Source organism: Trachurus japonicus, chromosome 10, assembly GCF_045865225.1.
Source record: "Trachurus japonicus isolate A0001 chromosome 10, Traja_1.0".
In the NCBI taxonomy this organism is placed as follows: domain Eukaryota; kingdom Metazoa; phylum Chordata; class Actinopteri; order Carangiformes; family Carangidae; genus Trachurus; species Trachurus japonicus.
Window position 1 is genome coordinate 29,870,939 of NC_140916.1, and position 23,748 is coordinate 29,894,686.

General features: G+C 43.2%; 1 protein-coding gene across 6 annotated transcripts; it reads left to right on the forward strand.

Moving 5' to 3' along the window:
- Positions 1-335: 335 nt before the first annotated feature.
- Positions 336-18,848, forward strand: LOC146980268 (centrosome and spindle pole-associated protein 1-like). 6 transcript variants are annotated; one of them, XM_085788540.1, is made up of 28 exons: positions 336-461; positions 1,319-1,432; positions 2,173-2,245; positions 2,433-2,536; positions 3,792-3,860; positions 4,051-4,361; positions 4,502-4,602; positions 4,837-4,933; positions 5,508-5,604; positions 5,953-6,224; positions 6,308-6,426; positions 6,547-6,688; positions 6,970-7,081; positions 9,302-9,449; positions 9,548-9,706; positions 10,406-10,518; positions 10,803-10,952; positions 11,057-11,200; positions 12,528-12,641; positions 12,882-12,948; positions 13,840-13,954; positions 14,575-14,714; positions 14,810-14,938; positions 15,191-15,231; positions 15,318-15,378; positions 17,765-17,874; positions 17,973-18,111; positions 18,477-18,848. In XM_085788540.1, exons 2-28 carry the CDS (start codon positions 1,328-1,330, stop codon positions 18,647-18,649), a joined length of 3,405 nt encoding a protein of 1,134 aa, XP_085644666.1. In that variant the 5' UTR covers positions 336-461; positions 1,319-1,327; the 3' UTR covers positions 18,650-18,848. The 6 variants fall into 6 exon arrangements, with proteins under 6 accessions (XP_085644666.1, XP_085644669.1, XP_085644670.1 ...); XM_085788543.1 differs by having other exon boundaries at positions 9,548-9,676; XM_085788544.1 differs by having other exon boundaries at positions 5,508-5,565.
- The last annotated feature ends 4,900 nt before the right edge of the window (positions 18,849-23,748 follow it).

The window sequence follows — 23,748 nt, forward strand, 5'->3', positions numbered from 1 at the left end:
AGGTGAGACTCAAGAGGTAAATGTCATGACGTCTGATTTCTAATGGGTGGGCTCATTGAAAACAATAGAAAGTAATCACATTTAGTGCATTATACATACGAAATACTAGTTAAATGATGGAGGTCGAAAATGAAAACTAAGCTCATCCAGGGTCCCAGACTACTAGGAACGTAGTGGCCCCTACATAACTTAAACATTTGTAATGATTACTCAAAGTTTAGGGGCAAAATGATCCCATTTAGGGATTCAAAGAAGCAACAAAACAGCTTATAAAACAGGGTTGACAATGATTGAGTTAACGGACAGCTGCGAGCGGTTTCTCACGGGGTTTTATTTTGACACGTCACACCGGAAGTACTGCGACCTAGTGAGGAACTTGTTTGTGGTCAGGCGCCGCCAACATTTTCAAGCTAGCCAACGTTTCCGTGCTCGGTAACGTCACAATCAACCCCCGCTGGACGGTAAGTTGTTGTTTTATACTTATGACAGTAAAACCTACAGTTATCACAGGCAGCTGACGCTAGTTAAACAAGGTGCTAGTCGTTAGCTGAGGTTAGCTTTACCAGTTTAAGTGTCGTTATTATTGCCTCTACTTTGGGTTTACCTTTTTTTTAAAGCTAACAGGCTAGCTAACGTAGTCCGAATTCTGCGCTTAACTAACTAAAAAACACACACTCCGTACAATTAAGTTAAACCCAGAATTACTTGTCATAATCGCACAAAGGCGTCGGTGTTGTGATAACCGTTAAGTTATCAGTAAGGAAAGTGACGCTATGCTGTTCATCATGGTTGCCTAACAACAGGGAATTAAAGAGACAGTATCATCACCAGCTTGGCCCTGAATCAATATGAACTACATGTATCTGACCCCACGTAGTATCAGCTGAATGGGGTCACTTAAGTGTCGCTAAAGCACGTGGTACCTATTGTTGTGCCTCAGTCTAACAGCACCTAAGACAGTTATTAGGGACTAAACCATGTTTCTTGGATTTATCATCTCCACAGTTAATACACAATAAAGGTGAGCTGCAAAGTGTCTCACCCCAGTACAAAATGGGTTAAGTTTTCTTCCCAGCTTGCACATGATTAAATTGATGATGGGGATGGAGCTAATTAATGAGATGACCAGCTGTAGGGTTTGGCTGGGATCAAGCCTGTGTACAGTTATCCCTCCATGGCAGAGCACTGACTGAGCACTGAAGGGCAGTGAGCATTCAGTCAGTCATCAGCTTTAAAGCTTAGTCTTTTAACCTCTACATAAATAAAAACTGTCTTCGCAGTAGTGATGTATGTAAAGCATGGCATTTTGTGTTCCCAGCTGGGTCAAATGGAGATGGATGATGAGCTGGACAACTTCATCAGGGAACGGAAGGCAAGAGTGGCGGAGGATAAGGCCAGTCTAGAACAAGACCCTCCCTACATGGAAATAAAGGTGTGTTTTAATTATGGGTATTGGTGATGATCAGGTGCGTTTTTATTTTTGGTTTTTTTTACTTTACGTATAGCCTATGACTTTATTTTATCATATATCATTTAGGTTCATCAACAAATATTTATGTTTTTATTCATGACAAAACACCAGAACATGCACAAGACTTGATACATTAATCAAAGCAGGCAGGCATGATGCCAATAGTGGTGTTAGCGCCGTCTCCTCACAGCAAGACGGACATACTGGGTTCAAACCTGCTGCTGGCTTTGACCTTTCTCCATGGAGATGGGATTTTCTCCTCATGCCGTTGTGGGAATTATTTCTCTGCTTTGGCAAAAGTTGTCGAGCAAACAAATGAATGAATGACTCTGAAATTAGAAGACTGTAACAAAGAGAAGCAGAAGTGAGACAGTTGACATGATGGTATTATGATTTATTGTCTCCTATCTTTTTCTTTGCCCTTACTTTTTTTTCTCGCTTGAAGTGCATCAAAACCTAATAAATAAGTCTTTTTTTTGCCAACTGTGTCGGTCGCTTTCACCAATGTGGGGTCAAAATAGACATTACTTCACTCTCTGGTCACAAAAGATGAATCCACATGACATCCCACTTAGTACAGTATTTTGCTCCAGTATCTTAGTTGGCAATGGAAAGCTATACAGAATTGAGATTACCCTTTTTCCAGTTATTCTATTGTGCATGTTTTTAATGCCTTATGTTCCCCTCTTTTTGACTGACAGGTGAAACCCCACAGAACCTGTGGATCTACAGTTAAGGAAAACATCCCACCCAAGTCTGTAACACAGGGGAAAGGTACAGTAAATGACTGCATTTCCCTCCTTTTGATGCTGGTGATTTATGGACTTTTAAGTGTAACTGTAAACCGTGAGAACGTCTTACTGCCATGTGAACGGTAGATGTTTGTCGGCAGTTGTCTTGTTTTGGCATGAAACTCTTCACCTTGTCTCTCTATTAAATATTAACGGTTGTGTTTTGTCAGAGGAGAGTTGCAGTGTGGGTCTACCACTCGGCGTGGAGTATGAGAGGAAGAAGCAGAGGCTGCAGCATGAGCTCCGTATGGACTACAGGCGCTACATGGCTCAGGTGACTGTCACAGACTTACCTACTTACTGATCTGTTTGGCTGAAGCAGATGAGCTTGAAGGTTGTTGTTTTTTGTCATTTTAGTGGGATTAACTGTTAGATATTTAGAGACATTATCTACTATTATAAGCTATTGGAACTAAAGTACTTCTATTTGCAGCCAACTTCTATGAAAGGCTTTGTTTGTCTTGTGCAGAGGTCCTATAAAAACGTGAAAAACAAGTGTTTGCAGTTCTGCATTATGAATTATGTTCTGGAAAAACAAAAAAACAAAAAAGCTGTGTTCCAAGAATGGATCCAATGAAGTCAGCATTTCTAGGCTGAGAGTGTGTTAGTCCTTGTCCTATTTCAAAGACCTTTCCAAATGAGGTCAAGAAATGAATCAGCCTTAGGACAGTTGCTGTTCTCAGTATCCCTTAATCCATGGTGTTCAGGTATCCCCAGCAGCTTGTACAGGTACAGTCTGTGAGTATCACATCACCAAGATGTGTTTACCAGGTATTTGAATTCAGCTGGATGTCAGTCATGAGGCAAAATGAAAGGAGCTGTATTGTTCCATAGAGAGTACACTATAGCATTAACATCAGTTTAAGCTGCTCTGCATCAAAAATGATTCCTGTACTTGTCAGCAACTGTCCCTGGCTACAGAGGGCAGCAGCCTTATTTTGCTGCTTCATCTCTTACTTCTATTCTTCTACTGAAGATAGCCCCATCCTGGCCGGCCTGTCCCATCATTTTCTCACACTGAGTCACTGTAGCGTCCAGTCTGTCCTGAACGGCTAGTGCTGCTGCTATTTATAACCTCTTGTCCTGTAAATGCAATGATGGCTGATGCTCTTGTCAAGTCTGGTAGGTTAAAACAAAAGTTTCTATCCCTGGGCCATCAGGCTGATGAACCAGCAGTCTTAGTACAATATATACATTTTTTTACTACTACTATTCATTATCATGTATGTATGTTTTTATTTATTATTCTTCTGATGTTGTTTTTTTTGTTAAACATCCTTGTTCAATGACAGTAAAGGCTTTTCTATTCTAAACGGCTGGTGATGCAATGATTAGTAGTACCAATATTCAACTTTGTATACTGATTGTGTTACAGTGGAATTTGAGATAATGCTGGCTATTATTTACAATGATATTTTACAGGCAGGTACAGGCGAAGAGCCACTCTCTGGGTTGTGGCCCAGGTTTTAGCTCCTTTCAGCTCCTTGGGGTAAAATTCACAATACTGATGGTGGCATTTTATTTTACAGAAAAAACACTTTGGGGACTATGGGGAAGTTGGACCATTAATCCACCTTGAAAACAGGAGGTCTGTCAAGGTAAATATCTCTTTATATTTTTTTATTTTTGCAAATAGGATTAACTTCGAAAAAAACCAAAAATAATCTTTGGCCTGTCACGATAATTGTTTTTTTCCAAAACTTTAGGATGTGCAAGTTTCTGGCATATCACAAATTGACCTAATACCTTCCTCATTAATGCTTACTGACACAATCATGTTTCCTATAGCAACACCTGCATGCGGACCAGACAGATATTCTCCCCAAACACAGAGCCTCCTCACAGAAAGATGCAGCCACTCTGACAGAGGAGAACAAGGGGTTGCACAGGGCTCTGCGCCTCGCTGAGGTGAAGACTTTCTGTCCTGAGGAGGAAGAGCGCCACTTATCACTGACGCCGAGACCTCACGACAGACTGGGGAGGCCAGTGGATGAGGAATCGGAGGAAGAGCAGCCGGAGCTGATGGAAGGCAGAGGGCACAGATACACAGAGGTGGAGGCCAGCTATGAGAAAAGACGAACCAATAAGACAGACACCAGGTACCTGGGGAAATTATCCACCGTTTCCTCTGTGTGTGTGTGTGTGTGTGTGTGTGTGTTAAGTATGAACTAAATTAGAATCATAGCTTTCTTTGCCTGCATTCATGCATTTCTTCCAATGTTTTTATTTCATTTCCCAGGGAGAAGAGGGAGAATCCTGCAGGGTTTGCCAGAGAAGGCAGGAGATTGAGAGTGCTGACAAAAAATGAGGAGGCTGAGTTCGCCACTGGCCTGATAATAGGTTAAAGGATGTTTTACATTTTGCACCTGTACAAGAATGCATTTATGACTTGATTGAAACTGATTAAAGATAGTGCTGTAAGTTACTGATAAATAGTTTCTTTGTATTAGTTTTCCAAACTGATTAATCACAAATTTGACATATTGAAGAAACACGCTGCACCTTTTTCATAGCTTTTACCAATAACTCCAACAAAGTGATGAGCTCTTTGTAAATGATGTCCTGTCACTCCAGGAGCAGCTGATACAGATGAGACTGTGAGGAAGAGGAAGGAGCGCTACAGACAGGAGCTGCAGGAGCAGATAGCTGAACAGCACAGGAACAAGAAGAGGTAGTGTGTCAGTGATCTTTGACTTTTCATGGACAGTGAAACGGCTAAACAATGGTAACATTTAGGGCAGATAGGTGTTACACATTCATAAAACATACTTTTCTAGTACTACAAGCAGTATTTTTAGAAGGGTGGCGCAGAGCCGCGAGCTGCTCAGAGCTATGCTATGGAAGCTCATGGGATTTCTTGGTTTCCCTCATGAAACTCATCAAATACATGATGCAACAACTCCAAAACACTCTCTTGATGAGGGAAACCAAGAAATAAGATGAGCAGCTTGCAGCTCTGCTCCACCGTTCTAAAAATAGCTTGCACCGACAATTAAAACAAACCTACTCCTACTCCTAAAACTATAGGGATTATGGCAATGAGCCAATTTGCCAAAATTGTTGAACTATCCCTTTAAATGTTCTTTATAATTTATAGGCAGTTACCATCCTGGCCACTCTTATTGTGTCAGTCAAATACCCTTTATCCTCTTGAAGAGCAAAACACTGAACATCTCCGTGCTCTCTTAAAACTCCCTATCGATGCGTAATGTAAAAAACAACTGTAATGTATGTTCTGGTTGCAGGGAGAAAGACTTGGAGCTGAAAGTTGCTGCAACCGGGGCAAATGATCCTGAGAAACAGGTCAGCTGGCACCTGACAACCAACTCTGATTTACTTTGGGTAAAAAGACTTTTAACATCAGTCAGTGGATAAAAACATCAAAATCACTGGCCACTTTGACTATTTTACATTTGAGGAATGTGATTTGTGAGGAATGCAATGTCTGTATTAATGATATTTTTATTCAAAGAATACTCCTGATCTCTAAAACAAGGTCAAAGGCCAGAGTCATAGTGCCTAGATAGGATTAATGTTATCCAACTAATCTGATCAGTCGTTCAGAAAATACAGTCAAAATTGAATTGGAGTTTCTTTTTAGTATTATCCTGCTAATGGTGCATAAATTGATCCATGAGTAGCAGTAAGGACTTTTGTCTCTTTCCACTTCTTTTCCGATCCACAAACCAGCCAGACAGAATCAGGCAGTTTGGTCTGAGCAGGAGAAAAAATCCTCAGATTTTGGAGCCTTCAGCGACAGGAGAGAGCGAATCCTCGTCCAGAGGTCTACCTGGTAATGAGAAGATTGGCGTGAGAGAAATGCCTCCTCCTGAGCAGCCCCACGTGGCCTTCCAGTCCCCCGTCCTGGAGTACAGCTCTTCCCTGGGCCTGGGAGGAGGAGGTTTATCTCCCAGCAGTCAGCCTGCTGCTCCCTCCTTCTCCAGAGCCATTGACACTCCCAGGTAAACCTCATATCTCATATACTATACACTATATGGTGACCGAAAACAGAAAGTTTTAGATTTGTATATTCATTTCTCCCCAGAATTCCTTTGTTCCATCCACATCCTCCGTTGACCGTCAGTGAAGCCTACAGGAGCCCGTATGGAGAACCTCATCACTGCTATGGCAACAGAAACCTGCTTGAGCCGAACATGGCCTACTGTAAGCACTGGTTTCCTCTGTTAATTATCATATTAAAGTGGAAATATTAGTTGCAGGCTATAAAAAAATACAATATTAAGTGGCATTGTTATTATTCTGACATTTAATTTTTCTGTCCAGACGGTCATTTGTCTGTACCTGGCGCCGGTCTTCCCATGTCCTACTGGAACCTACCACCAGGGGGTGGTGTGCACAGCCAGTTTGGTAACCACAGCCCGCACAGTCAGCACAGTGGAAGCAGCTTCCCCAAGCCACCGATTCAGTAAATATCTCCTCTTGATCTTTGAGTGTTTTGTCCTGGAGCATGAGACAATCAGAAAACAGTTAATTGCCAATATCTGTATCCCTAAATTTGAAATCAGCTTTAAATGCCCCATAAATTGCAGAAAACACTAGTGGTTGAAATTTGCATGCTAGATGACATTTTAACGAGACAAAGTGATTGCATTGTTAGTTTTTAGTAAATGAGACATTCTTATTTAAACAGTAAAGCTCAACTCATGGTTGGATGTGAGCACTCTGACTTTGCTTCTCTCCTGACAGGCCAAACAAAGAAGCTTCTGCTGGGGACTCACAGCTCAGGGTTTTCCCCTCAGAGATATCCAGGCCAACCAGGGACAGGATACTGACCTACAGAGATGCTCTCAAAGAACAGGTGGGTTTCGGAAAAAAAAAAGTTTAGTTGGTTCTAGTTCAAGAATATATTCTGGTGACATATCAAACAAGTTGATTTTATTAGTGAATGTTTATTTTTATTAGAGTAGATTCAGAGGATTGACTAAAAGGAGAAACATCATTAAAACACCAGACACTCACCGTATTTCACAGCATTTCAGAGTAGTATTGTTGTGGAAGTACTGAATGTGATCTACTTTTTAAATGTTTGTACAGCAAACACTGTTAAGATTTTGGTCATAATAGTTACAGATTTGTGATTGCAGTTGTCAGATACCTTTAGTGTGTATGACCAATATCATCTTGCCTTAGGTGGTAGATTGGAAACAGCAGTAGCAGGGAGACTTAGCTGAATAGTGACAGTAAACTTAAAAGATGGGTTTAATTCACTACATCCTAGTGGCTGATATGTTGGCAGGAAGCTTCCAGGAGCGGGAGCGGCGAGCTTTATAACAAGGTAAAACTGATCTTGTAAAGACACAAAGGTGCAGTGTGAGTTAATTAGCTCTTAGATCCTCAGTAATGTGTTCATGATGGAGTTGGCTGTAGAAGTGTTTGTGCTTGTATTTAGGTGTTGGTTTATGTTGCAGTGCCACCTCAATCCCCTCCCACTTCCTCCTATTGTCCCTTTATAGAAACAGAGATCCTCTCTATACCCTTCTCCTCAGCTTGTTAGCTCTTTCCAGGCATTTTTGCAACACACACGATCATTTCAGCAATCCTTCAAATGTTTCCTAACCGACGGCTCATGAGTTTAACCTGCTGCTTCTAGCAAAAGGTTAAAATGACTTGCCATATTTAATCTTATACTGAGCAGTCGTTCTGGCATCATTATTACACCATGTAAATGTATCTTGTATGTGTAAAAAACAGTTGGCTAGTTTTTTAGATAGATTTGGATTTACATAGGAAGCACCTTGATGAATATTCATCATAACTCCTAATCAGTATGTAGGGGAACTATACAAGTCCGGTCGCCTTTCCTCTGTTTTGCTAACACTCCTCCTGGCCATGTGCATTTGCTTACAAGGAAACTGGCGAGAAATCAATCAATAGAGTGGTAGATAATGCTATGTATTATGTACGATGTTACAATCTGTATATTTGTGTAGTTTAATCTGTCATAAACAAGAGATTACAGTTTACGGGGCGCGTTTGTGTCAGGGCGCGCAGAGACGAGAGCTGGGACACGAGGGCGGCAGCGCTGATCTCGCAAAGTTGTTTTTCATCCAAGAGACGCTCTGTGGAAGGCAGAGATCCTCTATTCTCCCTGTAACACACTACAAGTCATTTATTAAACCATCACAATTACTGCAAAGCTTTTTAATTAAGGTAAAAATGCATAGTTAAAGGGATAGTTCACCCTAGAATGATATTTCGCTCATTATCTACTCACCCTCATGTTGACTAAGGGCTGGAAGAAGTTTCAGAGTCCACCGTCCCTTCTCTGAGTTACAGGGGGGCTTGGCGTAGCAGTGCATTTCAATGCCACGGTAGCAAAGGGACACCAGAGCTCTTCGTAAAAAAAAACACACAAAAAAACATCCAAATACCTCCATGATGCTCGTATGCAATGTCCGTCTTGTGCTGAAGCCCCAAATTGCGTAATTGTCCCGAAAAAAATTAAATAAGTCCACATTCCAAGCATGTTTGTAGCATTAGCTCCTAGTGTCTGTTGTCCGCTCTTCCGCTGCCAGCGCGCATGCGCAAGGTTCGCACTGATACTGAGACCGACTGAGACTCGAGTCGGTCTCAGTATCACTTATTTAATTTTTTTCGGGACAATTACGCAATTTGGGGCTTCAGCACAAGACGGACATTACATACGAGCATCATGGAGGTATTTGGATGTTTTTTTTGTGTGTGTTTTTTTACGAAGAGCTCTGGTGTCCCTTTGCTACCGTGGCATTGAAATGCACTGCTACGCCAAGACCCCCTGTAACTCAGAGAAGGGACGGTGGACTCTGAAAATTCTTCCAGCCCTTAGTCAACATGAGGGTGAGTAGATAATGAGCGAAATATCATTCTAGGGTGAACTATCCCTTTAAGCTAAAAATCCTGCATAGTTCCTCTTTTAATACAGCTGTAGTTGTACACAGTAATGATAAATGCATATACTACTGAGAGGAAACAACAACTGATAAATCAAAGATTGTTATAATATGAGGACATTGTTGTAACTGAAAATACTATTCTGCAGATCCAGGAACAGCAGCATAGGAGGCGCCTGGAGCAGGTGGAGAGGGAGCGTTACGAGGCCCAGCTGGAGGCCGACATGAAGAACCACCAGCCCTGGGGGCGAGGGGGAGGAGGAGCCCCTCTCAGAGACAGCACTGGGAATCTCATTGGTAGGTCCCAAACTGTAGTCTCTTTTAAAAAAATCTTTGACATTATAATGTTGATACAGAGGTTAATATGCTTCTAACTTGTACTTCCTGTTGGCCAGCTGACCTCAACCAGATGCACAAGCTGAATGAGGAGGCCTACAGCAACCCAGAGCAGTGGCAGAGGCGAGCCACGGCCGCCATGACGCCACGCCAGGCGGAGCCCCCCGACCCCAACGAGAGGGTCTCTGGTACTGTAGCAGAGTGCAGCATCCACGACGGTAGAGAGACCAGATTCATCCTTGATTTATTTAGCAGCGGTTTTTTTTTGGTTAATATTTTTTTTTGGTTAATATTTTTATTAGGAGGTAAGGCACAATTAGAACAGAAACCAATGTTATAATTACATTGAGTATCGCAACACATCTGCATCACAATTGAAAATGTAAACATATCGATACAGTAGAAATACTGTGCATCATGATGAATGAAGAGCAAGACATACAGTCTGCCTCTTAGGATGTTTTCGATGTTTTTGTGGCCCAACAGGAACATGATCGGGCGACAAGCAGCGGTTTTGCCGTTTGGAACAACTTTAGCATTTAGCAGCTGGGAAAATAAATGTCTCATGGACGGAGCTCTGATAATGTCTCTGCTGATGCTGTAACAATTAAACTTTCAACACTGATGTTTTAATCACGCTCACAAAGCACTGCAAAGGAGAGAGAAACAGACACTAAGTGCCGTCTGCCAGACTCTATGGCTCATTTAGGTTTACAAGTTTGTTTCTCCAGTGACAAGGTGAAGCACAGACCTTAGCTGCCATGTCATAGTGAGCTGTTGATGATGATGTGACCGGGGAGAAAAATAAGACTAGCTCTGATTTTTTCCTCCTGACCTGGGAGGAACATTATTTAGAAAAGAGCGGTTCATTGATCAAACTCACAGTTTAATTTCTTCCTGTTTTCCTCTTTGTGCAGGTTTCACCCACGTCCAAACCCCCCAGTTTGCCAGAGGCAATGTGTTTGCCAACCAGCCCACCCAGCACCAGCTCCAGGAGCAGGACAAGTACAAAGCTTACCTCAAACAGCAGGTACTGCTTCAAACAGCCGACGGTACTTTTTGTTTGTATGGAAGGCTGCCCCGTGCAGCATCGCTCCCGCTGGCAGCCGACTGCACTTTAGAGATTGTGTTCTCCTGAAATTGAGCTAGCTGCATGTGGAACAGTGCAAGTAAATTTGAGATAACTAGTCCAGAAATAGTTTTGCTGCTTCAACTTCACAGCCAAATCAGACTTGTTATGTGAGTTTTTTTTTTTTTGTGTGAGTTTGTTTTTAATCGATTTTTGCTCCCCGTTCAATGTGTGTTTGTTAACAGATTGATGAGAAAATGCGTAAAAAGGCCGAGGAGAGGGAACGGACCAGGCTGGAGGAGGAGAAAGAGGAGAAGAGGCTGGCAGAGCAGAGGGCTCGCATCCAGAGAGAGTACGAGGAGGAACAGGAGAGGAAGAAACGGAAGGAAATGGAGGTGAAGGGCTAAAAGCAGCATTGTGGACAGGGTTTGCATCTAGATTTTTATTTTAGTAGGCTACAGGAAAATAATCTAAATCCATTCCTGTCCGTGTCTCACAGCAAAAGGCTAAGAATGAAGAGCTTATCCAGCTGGCTGAACAGAGGAAGAAGGAAGCAGACTGGAAGAAGAAGGACGCAGAAGAGAAGGAGAACGCTGCTCTGAGGAGGCAGTATGAGAGGGAGCGGCAGGCCCGTGTGGAGGAGGTCAGTCCACTGATGTCTCCACAGCCACTTGACAAAACACAAAACAGGGGGCAGAAAGTGGGACATTTCTCACTGTTTACTACAAGCGGAGTCAAGCAGCAAAAGAAAAGGACAAGGAGTTGTTGTGCTGTTAACTGCACAAACCGGCAAAAGGATGGATGGAAATTGTATAATATCCCGAGGGGATCTCATCCGTTTGCCAAAAAAAGGAAGAAGATTATGGCTCCAGGCCATTAAAAGGGCGGATTGGGGTCCTGAAGGTCCTAAAGGCAGCGAGAGTCTGTGCAGCACCGGTGTTATAAAACAAAAAATAATATAAATTAAAAAATTTTAAAAGTTTCATCAAGACTTATATGCACGGAAATTGTCGTTTGTGTACACACACAAACAGTCTGTATCTGAAATCCATTCGTCACTGGGAATATTATATGGGTCTGGTAAAAACTAAACTTATCAACCAGTGCATCCAGCGTTTCCCATTAATAAACAAGTCTGTGGCGGCTGTGACTCTCTCTCACACACAGGCAGATGGACAGGTCATGTTGTGACAGTAACAAATGTGTTCAAATTGCTATCCGCCCCCCCAATTGGGGGCGAGTATCCGATTAGTTAAATGGCACTCGGATATCGCCCCAAGCCGAGCGAGTACCCAGCCCTACAAACAATACGGCATCTATATTGATATCAGTTCACTCCGAAGCAGTCTTTTGCCCCCTGGTTGCGCGTGCACCTCGTATTGTTTGTACACAAGAAACCCGTCTATCCCAGCTGCGCAGTTTTAGTCGGCATGTTCCGGTTCAGGAGATGTCAGCAGTGACAAAGATAAAACCCTCTCATCTCCTCTCTGATAAACGATCCAATGCTTGTATTGTCCAGAAGATAAACAGTAAAGATGAAGATGTTTGATCAGAGGCAGCCTCAGGTCTTCCAGTCCTGTGTGAAGCTACAGCCACACACCAGACCAGAGCCCTGAGGCTCTCCTTCTGCTCGACACTTTTATCGATCAAACTAAAGGGAAGAAATCCAGACAGGTCATTTTTGTAAGGGTAATTTGTCGGATGTATTCATCAGACCGTGGACCCTCAGCACCCACTACAGCAGGGATGGATAATGTGCTATGGATTAATGGATTTATAATGAATGATCAAACACCACACAGCGTTTTACAGTCGTTTGTCCCCTCTCGGTTGAATATGTCAGCCAGTTTTTTGCAGCAGCTCTGTTTGAAATAAAACCTTGAGAAAGTTCAGTCGATTACTTCTTGTCACTGTGTGGAGCCACTCTAGTAAAGTGTAATGTAGTGAATGGGAGACGGTGTTTTCTTTAGGTCCACAGGGAGCCTTCGCCTCCAATCCCCACCCTGCAGAAGAAACATGGGCTACAACAGTACACCCCCAGACCCCCGACTGTTGACAGCCAGCACTCTACTGCCCCGCTGTCTGTGAGTCTCTTTCTCTTTCTCTCTCTCTCACACACACACACATAATCTCCACAGGTATCCTACTTGTCCCCATTGCTTACAAAAAATGTGGTCTCGTTTTGATTTGACAAAAACTTTCTTTCTCTCTATGACAGAGGATGTTTTCTCAGCAGCTCGTACCTTGGATAAATAAAGGTTAATGATGTGTTTTCTCTCCTGCTGTGTATCTCTCTCTTTTCATACCTTCTTTCTGTGTTTCAGGAGCGTTCTTTGTCTGGTCTCCAGTCCCCTCCTGTCCCTGCTTGTAGGAACCAGCTTCGAGCCGCAGGTACTATATACATGCATATACACACACATACCAGTATGTGCACTTCGCTTGGATCAGTAAATGCTAGTTTAGATAAATAACCCTTAAATCCTAACAAAACAAATCTGCAGTGTGTAAAATGAGGGGAAAACAGTGACGTCTAGCATTCAGATTCTATTATTTATCTATTAAATAATTCTATTTATTTATGAACGTGAAACTCTTGAAACGTGCTCTCTGGTTGGCGTGATTTTCCATTCCATACAAACATGGCGGCGCAAGATGGTGACACTATCCACAAGTTTCCGAACGTCATTTATGGTCAAAACCGAAAGCCGGTGTTGCATTTTCAGTGGAATTTTACGTTTACATTTCCATGGTTTTCAGTCATTGTCATAGTTGTGGTAAATGCATGGATCTATAAACGCTGGCTTTTAACACGGATGTGAATTTGTAATATCCATTGTTAAAAGCTGGTGTGATGATCCATGCGTTTTACAGATTTTCATTGAAAAAAAAAAAAAATCCATGCATAAAATTCCACCGGAAGAGCAAAACCAGCTTACATTTTTGACGTTCAGAAAAAGGTGGATATACAGTGTAAGATATGAAAGAAGAATTATAAGGCTATGAAAACCAAACAGATTTTTTTTTATAGCAATTTTACACTTACGGTATACAAATATATTCATTAGTAGTGTATTCAGATTTTGCCAATAAACCTTGACAAATATTACACACTGGACCTTTAATGGTTCACATCTGTGATATTATCTACTTGTTAAAGGTTTGTTCTGAGAATTGATATTGGTGTGTGTGTGTGTGTGTGTGTGTGTGTGTGTGTGTGTGTGTGTGTGTGTGTGTGTGTGTGTGTGTGTGTGTGTGTGTGTGTGTGTGTGTGTGTGTTTTCAGGGGACCAGCGCGATGTGTTCAGTGAGCTGTCAGCTTTGCGTCGGCAGCTTCACAGCGAACAAAAACGTTTGCAGCAGGGCGACTGGGAGGAGTTAGATTCTCCTCTGAGTGACAGGTCAGATCTGGTGGAGCATCACTCACTGACTGAAACCTGATAATATTCAGAAGCGGTTTTAAGTTTATATGCGTCTGTCGATGGAGAGGTTTTGTCACTATGAGAGCATCACACCTGTTTAAGATTTTATCATTGAACTTTTCCAGGTGTTTAGTTGCGATTAAAATAAACGAAGGTGGACAACTGAGTTCACACAGGTCTGACCATGAATGTAAACCAACTGGAAAAGAAAGAAACTAAATCGTCATATTGAGTAAGCCTGATCACCTGAGCACTATGTGTGGAGACAGAGAGGTTTAACGGCTAACACTGACAGAAATGATTGCGATGGATAACTGAAGGTTATGGATCAACAATTTAAATAGTTTAAAATAATGGACTGATGGTTAAATGCATAAAGGTAATGGATATGTAATAAAAAAATATATCTGAAGCTTTATATTTGAAATGGTCATAAAGGTAATGGTAAAGGGCATAATGCCCACATTACATGTACAGTACTGAATAGCTACTGTATTGTGCTGGGGCATTTATAGGTTAATCTAAAGGGGCTGTGTAAGTGTCACACTATAAGAGTGACACTCAGTGTGTGTTAAGGTTTGTTTGTGTGATCTGTCCAGACATCGGGAGCGCCCTGAGGTGGATGTGTTTGACATGGCCAGGCTGCGGCTCCAGGCTCCTGTGCGAAGGCCCAACTCCAGAAACATGGAACCCAGAAACCTGACGCGCATCCACGACTCTCTTCAGCTCAAATACACAGGTGGTTCACAGCTTTGAGAGTTCTTAACTGAACTCCAATACAAGTCAATGTTATCAGACAGCCAGTAACATTCGGTGTGTGCATTTGTGAGTCAGATGGGAGGTCCAGGCTGAGCTCCAGTGAGGTTCCTAAACTAGAGGACGTGGGTGTGAGCAGCCGGAGGAGGCACGACTACAGGGATCCATATCAGCAGCTTGGAAGCCAGAGGTCCACAGTTCAGGACGGTAAGAGCACTTCATGTTTTTTTTCTTTTTTATATGATTCTTTTGCAGCTCTTTCCCTGGAAGGACAGTTCATTTTGCAGGGTCAACGCTGGAAATAACTTTCTAACGTTGAGGATTCATAAATGTATCTTTATCTGGTGTTTCGTATCAGAGGAAATGATCTGCACAGTGACAGCTGCTCCATGAGTCTTTACATGTTTTATTACAGTGAGGAAATAAAAGACAGTAAACAATGTCCTTCTTGTGTTCCAGATTATTTTGACCTGTCGCCGCCACGACAAAATGACTATCTGGTGAGTTGAAAGGAAAATTCTTTGTTGTACACGCTGTAGCAACATTACAAATGAATTATGAAAAGAGTTGTGTGTTTATGTTGCAGAGAAGTGTGATGGGAGGATCTGCAAGAGGTTCTCTGCTGGAGTCAGAGAGCGCGTTCATTGGTAAGACCACCATGAAATCAAAATAAGCAATACTTTATTTTTTCATGCACCTCCACGAGAAAAAGTTTTTTATTTTATTTTAATTGAATGATAGAATAAGTTTGTGTTCTGGTTACTTGCTCTAAATTATTCACTTACAGCTGTATGACATACAGTAGTGTCTACTTTGTGCACATCACACAACACATTACTTATAGTAAGTGTAAGTAAGTGTGCAGACTTTACTTTATTCCATGTGTTCCTGCCGTGGAGCTAACGCTAAGCTAACAGCTGTCTTCCTGCTGTCAGGCTGACGTCTTGCCAAGTAGTGCTGCACGATTTGATAAAAATGTGCGATTGCGATTATGGTGGAAAATATTGCGATTTGCGATTACGATATTGTAAATTAATGCTGTAAGGAGTCTATTTGCTTGATTATCAAGCACAGCACAGGAAATAACCATATTTTAGGAGTGTATTTCTCAAATAATAAGTGTTTCCTTACAGTATCTTTGTATTAAATAAAAAATAGGTAACTTTTTGTGCAGTTTCATAGTCTACTGCGATGCCATCATTTATTACAATGCCTTTCTCCCCCCTCCCTCCTCTCACAGCACACAGGTAACACAGAGACAGACAGACACCATAGACTGTAAAAAGAATGGACGTAGCGTCCGTGACGTCACCCATTGGTTTGGGGGAGTCTGTTTTGTGCCGCTACTACGGGGGTTTGAACCGCGCCATGTTGGATTTGACTTGCCATAGTTGGAGCGGTGCGGCCACTGGCCTCGTAGCAGTGGTCTCCGGACCTGTCACTCAACGGTTCTGCGCCCTGATTGGCCAGAACTTTAAACCTAATAATAGTAAAACGGTAGAGTTTTAAAAAAATTCACCCCCCTCAGAGTGTGTGCGGGGGTAGAAACTATCGGTTGAGACCAAAAAAATAAAATGTACCAGGCTGTAAATATGTTTTTTTAAGCTGTAAAATCGGCTATTTTAACATGGGGCTCAATTGGAGTTGCTCCCTTCTGGAGCCAGCCCCCAGCGACAGCCGGGGGGATTGCAGTTTTTTGAACGCGGAAGTGAGCTTCACTTCTCAGACCGACAACTGCCCCCTTGACAGACACACATGCACGCACGCGCGCGCGCACACACACAACGGAGGAGACGAGAGGAGACGGCAAATGAGTGTGGCTGTTACCGTAAAATAAAAATAAAAAAGACAGTTAAAAGAAAACCAAACACCGAAGCTTTCTGGTCGTTCGCCCCAACAGGCATATACCTCCTCGTTTTTTAAACGCACTGCACATGTTGCGGAGTAAAACACAGTTCGCTCCGTGACGCTAAAGCTCCACACCTGCTGTAATCACGGGGAGACGGTCCTGCAGCACACGGAGCGCTGTCTGCCAGCTGGGTAGTCACGTGATCAGATCTGCTGGTCACATGACTACTGACGGAGTCTGCTATGCTGCACACATTAGCGGCTCTGCTCCACACACTACAAGAGTTAAAGTCCCGTTTACAGGCTCACGCGGTCGCACATTTATGTACTTTAAATCGCCAATCGCACTCTTTTGTGCGATTACGTAATCGCACGGCGTGACATCGCGATTGCGATTAGATTAATCGTCAACACAAACGGTGCAGACGAGCTAGTGAGCAGACTTCAGCAGGTTCTGTCCAGTCTGTGCTCAAACTGTTAATGACAGTGGATGTTTGTTCTTAGCTGTAGCATCTGCTGCTGTTGCTCCATACGTCGCTCTGTGGGGCTGTTATACATATTTTACAAACACATCTTCTCTCAGACCACCCAACATAAACAATTCAGTGTTCTTCAAGGTCAGTTGTAAAGCTCAAAAGTTTGTAGTTCGTCACAGGTAACAGACTAACTTAGATGTTTAAAGCAGAAGTAAGCGATCCGGTCGTTTTGGCTAACTTCCTGTCAGCCGATGGAGTTATCAGTCCCCGCCCTCGTCCCTACGTCACCACATTCACGCGCATCCCTTGGCTGCACACACAGAGAGGACCGCCCCTTTATGCCGTTCTCTCTCCTCATTGGATAAAGGTTGTAGGATACAAGGAACGTTTTCTCCTCGGCTTACAGCAGAGCAGAGTGACTGACAGACCCGTGTTTCAGACCAAACACTCTATATAAGTGATTGCTGTCGGAAGATGTAACTATTTAAGACTTATATTAACACAAACATTCCGCTTACTTCTGCTTTAAGTAACCTAGGTTGAATATACTTTATCTTTTAAAACAAATTTAGATCTGGAGTGTAGCCGTTATAGTTATTTAAACATTGATTGTCAACAGGATGATGTAAATAGAAAGGAGTGGGACCAAGCAGAAGGATGTTGGACTAAGAATTCTCTAAGTTTCTTATTTTGTTTTTGCTGTGTTGAGACCCCCTAGGCGACGCCTTTCCAGTGCCCCACACCCCCGAGTTTAAGAAGATGCCCCAGCTGTCGGCCAGGGAGAGGAGAAGGCTGGCCAAACACTCACAGCACTTCCAGGTGCTGCGCTGCTTTACACACCACCATGTTCAGAACAGCCAGAATTTAGCAAGCTGCAACATCAGTGTCTTGATTTGTCGTCCTGTGGGTTCTTTCAGGAGCGAGCGGCTTCCGTTGGCCAACATGACGACTACATAGGCTCCAGGCTGCAGCAGGAGGTGGAGCAGAGGGGAGACGGGCGGAGCCGTGGCGGGAACGGTCGCCTGATGGCTTTGAGTCGTCGTGGCAACACTGCAGGTACGATAAGAAAGATTGATCACTGCTGGTTGTTATGTTTTGTGTGATTTAGGTTTTGTTGTAGGTAAACAAATATCAGCAAAAGCAATTTTTCATGAAAGCAGCGGAGTATTTTTCATAATGTCATGAATTAAAATTCTGCATAAGAGCTTTAATGGGTTTCAAAAGCCCAGTGGTGATTACACTCAGCCAGTGTTCAAATACCCGTGGAAAGTGTTTATTCTAGTTGGATAAAGAACAACATTAACATTTTTTATACAACAAATATTTGTCCACATACCAAACCCAGTGGCTTCTACAGGAAGAAAAACAGTGCAATGTGATTCCTGCAGCGTCTGACCGGTGTCTCTCTGCTCCTCCTTCAGGACCAGTGGACCTTTCTGACGACGACTCCCCCCCTCCTAACTTTTCTCCGCGCAACCGTCACCGCCAGAGCTCCGTAGAAACTGTCGCCACGGATCCCTGGATGCGGCCAGGAACATCGGACACACTGAAATGTTTGGACCGTCCGTTGAGGAGGGAGCGGTTGGTGACATAGGACCCTGAGAGGTTCCAGTAACACGGACTTCACTGTCTTTAAACGACGGGATTATGGTTGGTTAGAAGCCACCGATGAACTGGTATGAATGTCTCAAAGATGCTATGTACTGTTTTTAAACATCAGTGTTTACATGAAATGGTGTGAACTCACATGTTCTAAAATTAAATTATGTTTTTAATAAATTATTTTAATTATCTTCCATGTATTTTGATTTACATCATAGCTTCCTTAACTGCAAACCTGACTTTTTGTTAACTTGAGTTAATTTCTAGTTCAAGTTCAGTTACTCAGCCAGGAAGGAGAAAGTGAGGAAGTCCAGGCGGAGAGCAGCAAGACGCAGGAGAGAGACTTTGGCCGTAGTTTTCAGCAGGTGATAAAACAGTGGAGGAGAGAAGGATAGTTCTCTGTAGCACTGGTGGTCTGCTGCGCTGGCAGCCACAGGAGTTTGACACTGAGGAGTGAGTCAGATGAGGCCGTGGACACAAATCAAAACCTGCAACTTGACAGCAGGAGTGGATTTAGTGATGATGAAAAGACTGAGCATCATCATGGATCTCATTGGCCCTGGATTCAGTGAGATGTAGTGTGAGCTAAGATTGTCTGATTCAGTGTGAATTTATACTGTGCTCTTCTGGCAGTAAAACTGTTCCTTAAAGGGATTGTTCAACATTTTGGCAAATTGGCCCATTGCCATGATCCCTATAGTCATAGCAGTAGGTTTGTTACCTTTAATTGTCGGTGCGAGCTGTTTTTAGAACGGCGGAGCAGAGCCGCGAGCTGCTCAGAGCTACGCTACGGAGGCTCATGGGATTTCTTGGTTTCACTCATCAAACTCATCAAATACACAATCCAACAACTCCAAAACGCTCTCGTGGACAAGTTGTGACCTGCACATTCACCACGCTATGAGATAATAACAGAACGTTATGAGACAGAGTTGTGTTCGAGGCAAGTGCAGAGACTGCTTGCCGACAATTGCCCCCTACAGGAACGCGCATCAGCGGTTTTGTATGAATATACCTCAAAAACAACTCTGTCTCGTAACGTTACATTATTATCTCATAGCGTGGTGAATGTGCAGGTCACAACTTGTCCACCAGAGCGTTTTGGAGTTGTTGGATTGTGTATTTGATGAGTTTGATGAGGGAAACCAAGACATCCCATTAGCCTCCGTAACGTAGCTCTGAGCAGCTCGCGGCTCTGCTCCGCCGTTCTAAAAATTTGCAAAAATGTTGAACTATCCCTTCAGGTAGAGCCTCAAAGGGCTGCTACGGCTGTCCACTCTGAAGTCTTGACTTCACTCAATTGAGTTTTACAGTGATGAGCTTCCAGTTAAAGAGTAACTCTAGTTAAAGAGCAAATGTTCTCATATCCCAGTGAGTGGGTCTCTGAGTCATCACGTCTGTGTCTGTGGAGCAGCCCCAGGCTTTGTCTCTAAATTACAACCTCCGTAATGTCTATTGGTAAAAGTAAAGACCGACACATTAAAACTGAACTCTTCAGATTATCGAGGGAAGGAGGTGAAAACCATTTAAAGGTCGACTGGTATCTCTTTCTTTTTCTTTCTTCTTTGTTCAGTAAGGCCCAGGGAGCTCATCATCCACCCAAAGCAAAACAACCGAGAACAGGAAAATGAAAAGCTGTAGCGCCTGCAGCTGTTTGTTTATGACTTGTCTTGTGGGTTTGATTTTCTGACAAAAGTACTACATAAAAGCAGGACTGTTTACCAGGGAAGTTCTGGCTTCTTCCACCCACACATAAATTCAACAAAACAGAGCACACACAACGAGTAATGACACAACTCCAAGATGAGCATTACCACCTAAAAAAAAAAGAGAGTCTATAATTACCTAAACCAGCCAAAGTCTGTACAGTATCTAGATACAGTAAGTGTGTGACTGCTGTGTGGTCACTCAGTCTGGGGTTTGCAGTGAAGCCACAGACTGGAGTGTTTGTCTAGTCTTAGTGAGGCTTTAGGGCTTTGTAGTTGGCTGAGCCAGTGGCCGACAACAGTCCTCGCATAAAAAGCATTTGTCATAGTTGGAGGCCGTGGTTGTGGTTGTTGTGTCCCAAAAGAGAGACTTTTCTTGCATGCTCGAGTACAGACACGTTCTCCACCTCCCTCTGTCCAGCCCCCGACTCTCATTCTTCCTCCATCGCTCTTCATCCCCCCCTAGTACCACCGCTCTGTTCTCACACACACACACATAGTATATACGTATACACTCGCTCGCACACTCACTTGTTCACACTCTCTCTTTCCTGCCTGGACGCGCACCGTCACTCTCCTCTCTCTCTCCTCTCTCTCCCTCTCTGTCTGTATGAGTGATGACCTTCTCCGGCACTGGATAGGAAGGAGGATAGAAGCCATCTAAACTCTGCTACGCCCCCATTACTCACCCAGACACCCCAGTGTCAATATACCTACGAACACACACACACACACACACACTGCATCCAGCTCAGCATTACACTGACTCAGGAAGGCCACAGCAGCATAGCGTGGCTAGCAACTTCATCCAAAAATTGATTGTCCAGGCAAAAACCCCTCAGTTGGTTGAAACAATTTATTGCTCCAAACTAATTTTATGGTCTTTAACTTTCCCAGCAGCCCAACCCAAAAGTCAGGCTGCACCTTCCTCCGTCAGCGTCTAGCCTGCCCCCCACCCCCACCCCCAAAACGCTGTGTGAAGTGCCCACTTTTCATGCTCGTAGCTTTTATGATGCGAGGAGAGATGTTTGTAGCCATTGTTGAAGGGAAATGGATTTTACACATCAGAATCAGGTATGAGGGAGCAACTCAGCTTGTGAAAACAGATGTCCAATGTCTTGTGTTACTCTGGAGGAGTGTGTGCATGACAACAGAGAGCCTCTGTTACAAACTGGGTGAAATGACTTTGAAAGACACAGATGTTTATCAGGCAGATGGTTGAGCTGAAGTTTATTTTTGGAGTCTGGCCCACAGGCACTAGAGGTCGGGGTGTGTTGGCTGCGCTCGACCAGTCGCTCTCAGTCCTACTGGAAACGGAAAATCCGATATCTCAATAACACTGGAGCGATATCTCAGTAATACTTTGACAAAACTTCTTCAGATTAGAAGCAAACGTTCACTAGGACTAAGGTGTTACAGGTCAAAGGTCATATACAAGGGTCACAGTAACTTTCACAGGTCCCAGTTTTTGCCTTGCTGTGACGCCATGAGAGAATTTCTACAAATTTGATAAAAATGTTCATTTAGACTCAGTGACAAACAAAACACAACTGTCACTTATTTCCATGTAGTTATAAGCTCTCTACTAGGGCCCGACCGATTTATCGGCGAGCCGATTAAATCGGCCGATTATAGCCCGTTTGAGACTAATCGGTAATCGGCCAAAACTCGCCGATTGTCGCCGATATTCTCAGGAATAAAATGCAGGGAATAAAACTTGGTTTTACTTTGAAAAGATTCCCCCGCACCGGCGCCGACCTCATGACAAACTCCATCCACTACCACCTCAGTCACAGCACACAGCAGAGTGACTGATCTGTCTCAAAACCAGTGTTGCCACTGGCTTTCTGTTTCCCTTTTTTTTTTTTACCGCGGTCGGGTTGTGAATTAATTAATGCTCGTCTCCGGCCGTGTTGGGTCCGAGATTCAACAAGCCGGTCGGGGTCGGGTTTTACCGTTATACTGTCATTTATCACCAATAAACACAGTAGATGAGGGTGAGTGACTGAGCTGAGGCTGTATGACGGGTGGGGTGGGGGGTCCGCGGTGTGGAGCAGCGGGACTCTGACTGCAGCGGGGACTATCATGTCTCTGCTCCGTGACACTGCTGGGAGAATGACCGCCGATGAGCGCTTTGACACGGTGCCTGACACGGTGCCGGGCACGGCAGCAACCGCTGATCGCTTTGAGAGAGAGAGAGAGAGAGAGAGAGAGAGAGAGAGAGAGAGAGAGAGAGACGCCGTGCAAAAAAGTATCACGTGTCATGACTTCCTGTATTTGTAATCGACCAATGAAATTTTGGTCGGCTAATGATTTTTTGGTCGACCAGGCAGCCCTAATTTATATATTATATAATATATATAGATATATTATTATAGTAATACAATTTTAAAACTTAATTTACAAAAAATAATAATCGGCCGATTAATCGGTTATCGGATTTTTTTCCCCCTAATAATCGTAAACGGCATCGGCCCCAAAACATCCATATCGGTCGGGCCCTACTCTCTACCTACAACCTGACACTAGTCTGAGGCAGACAACAGTGGTGATACTGGTTTTCATTGCTATAAATGCGTCACAGTATGCTCTAGCTAGCTCCTGGCCGTCTGCTGTTTATTCTGCTGCTGAGCACAGCTGCCTTGTTGTGGCTGCAGACAACGCTGATGACAGCAGTGGGAACTGTGGGCTGGAAAACCAAAACAATGAACTTACAGGTGCCAACAAGCCAAACAAGGCTGAAGAGAAACTGCCATGTTTAATATGCTATTTGATGCGGTATTAATACAAAATGTTAATCAGTGCAGCTGTCACATTGTCATCAAATCAGATTTTAGACCCAAAAGCTGAGGAGTCACAACTCTGCATTTGCCTCAAAAATCAACTCTGTCTCATTATGTTACATTATTATCTCATAGTGTGGTGAATGTGCAGGTCACAACTTGTCCACGAGAGTTTTGAATTTGTTGGATTGTGTATTTGATGAGTTTGATGAGGGACAGGGCACATGTACCGTTCATCTCCATTGTATTCGATAATTAAAGGTAATGAACCTACTCCTAAAACAATAGGGATTATCACAATAGCCGAATTTGCCAAAATGTTGAACTATCCCTTTAAGTGGAAGTGTTAATGTTCATATTTAATAATATAGCACCTTTGTATTCTTAAAATGTGTAATACAGATTATTTTTAGCCTGTTGTGGGTCATTTTACATTTCTCAAATGTCTACAGATTCAGAATATTAATTTTACCACTGTCATGTATCTGAGTGTGTTTATGTAAGTGTCAGCAGCAGTGGGAAGAAAACAGCCTATGTAAAGGACCTCACTGCTTATCTTGGACAGCGTGTAGAGGATCCCATTCAGTTTGGTCAGCGTTATG

Coding starts and splice junctions, on each gene's coding strand:
- LOC146980268 (XM_085788540.1), top strand. CDS start 1,328: ATGGAGATGGATGATGAGCTGGACAACTTCATCAGGGAACGGAAGGCA. Junction 12,642..12,881: donor ACTCTACTGCCCCGCTGTCT/GTGAGTCTCTTT, acceptor TCTGTGTTTCAG/GAGCGTTCTTTGTCTGGTCT. Junction 13,955..14,574: donor GATTCTCCTCTGAGTGACAG/GTCAGATCTGGT, acceptor TGATCTGTCCAG/ACATCGGGAGCGCCCTGAGG.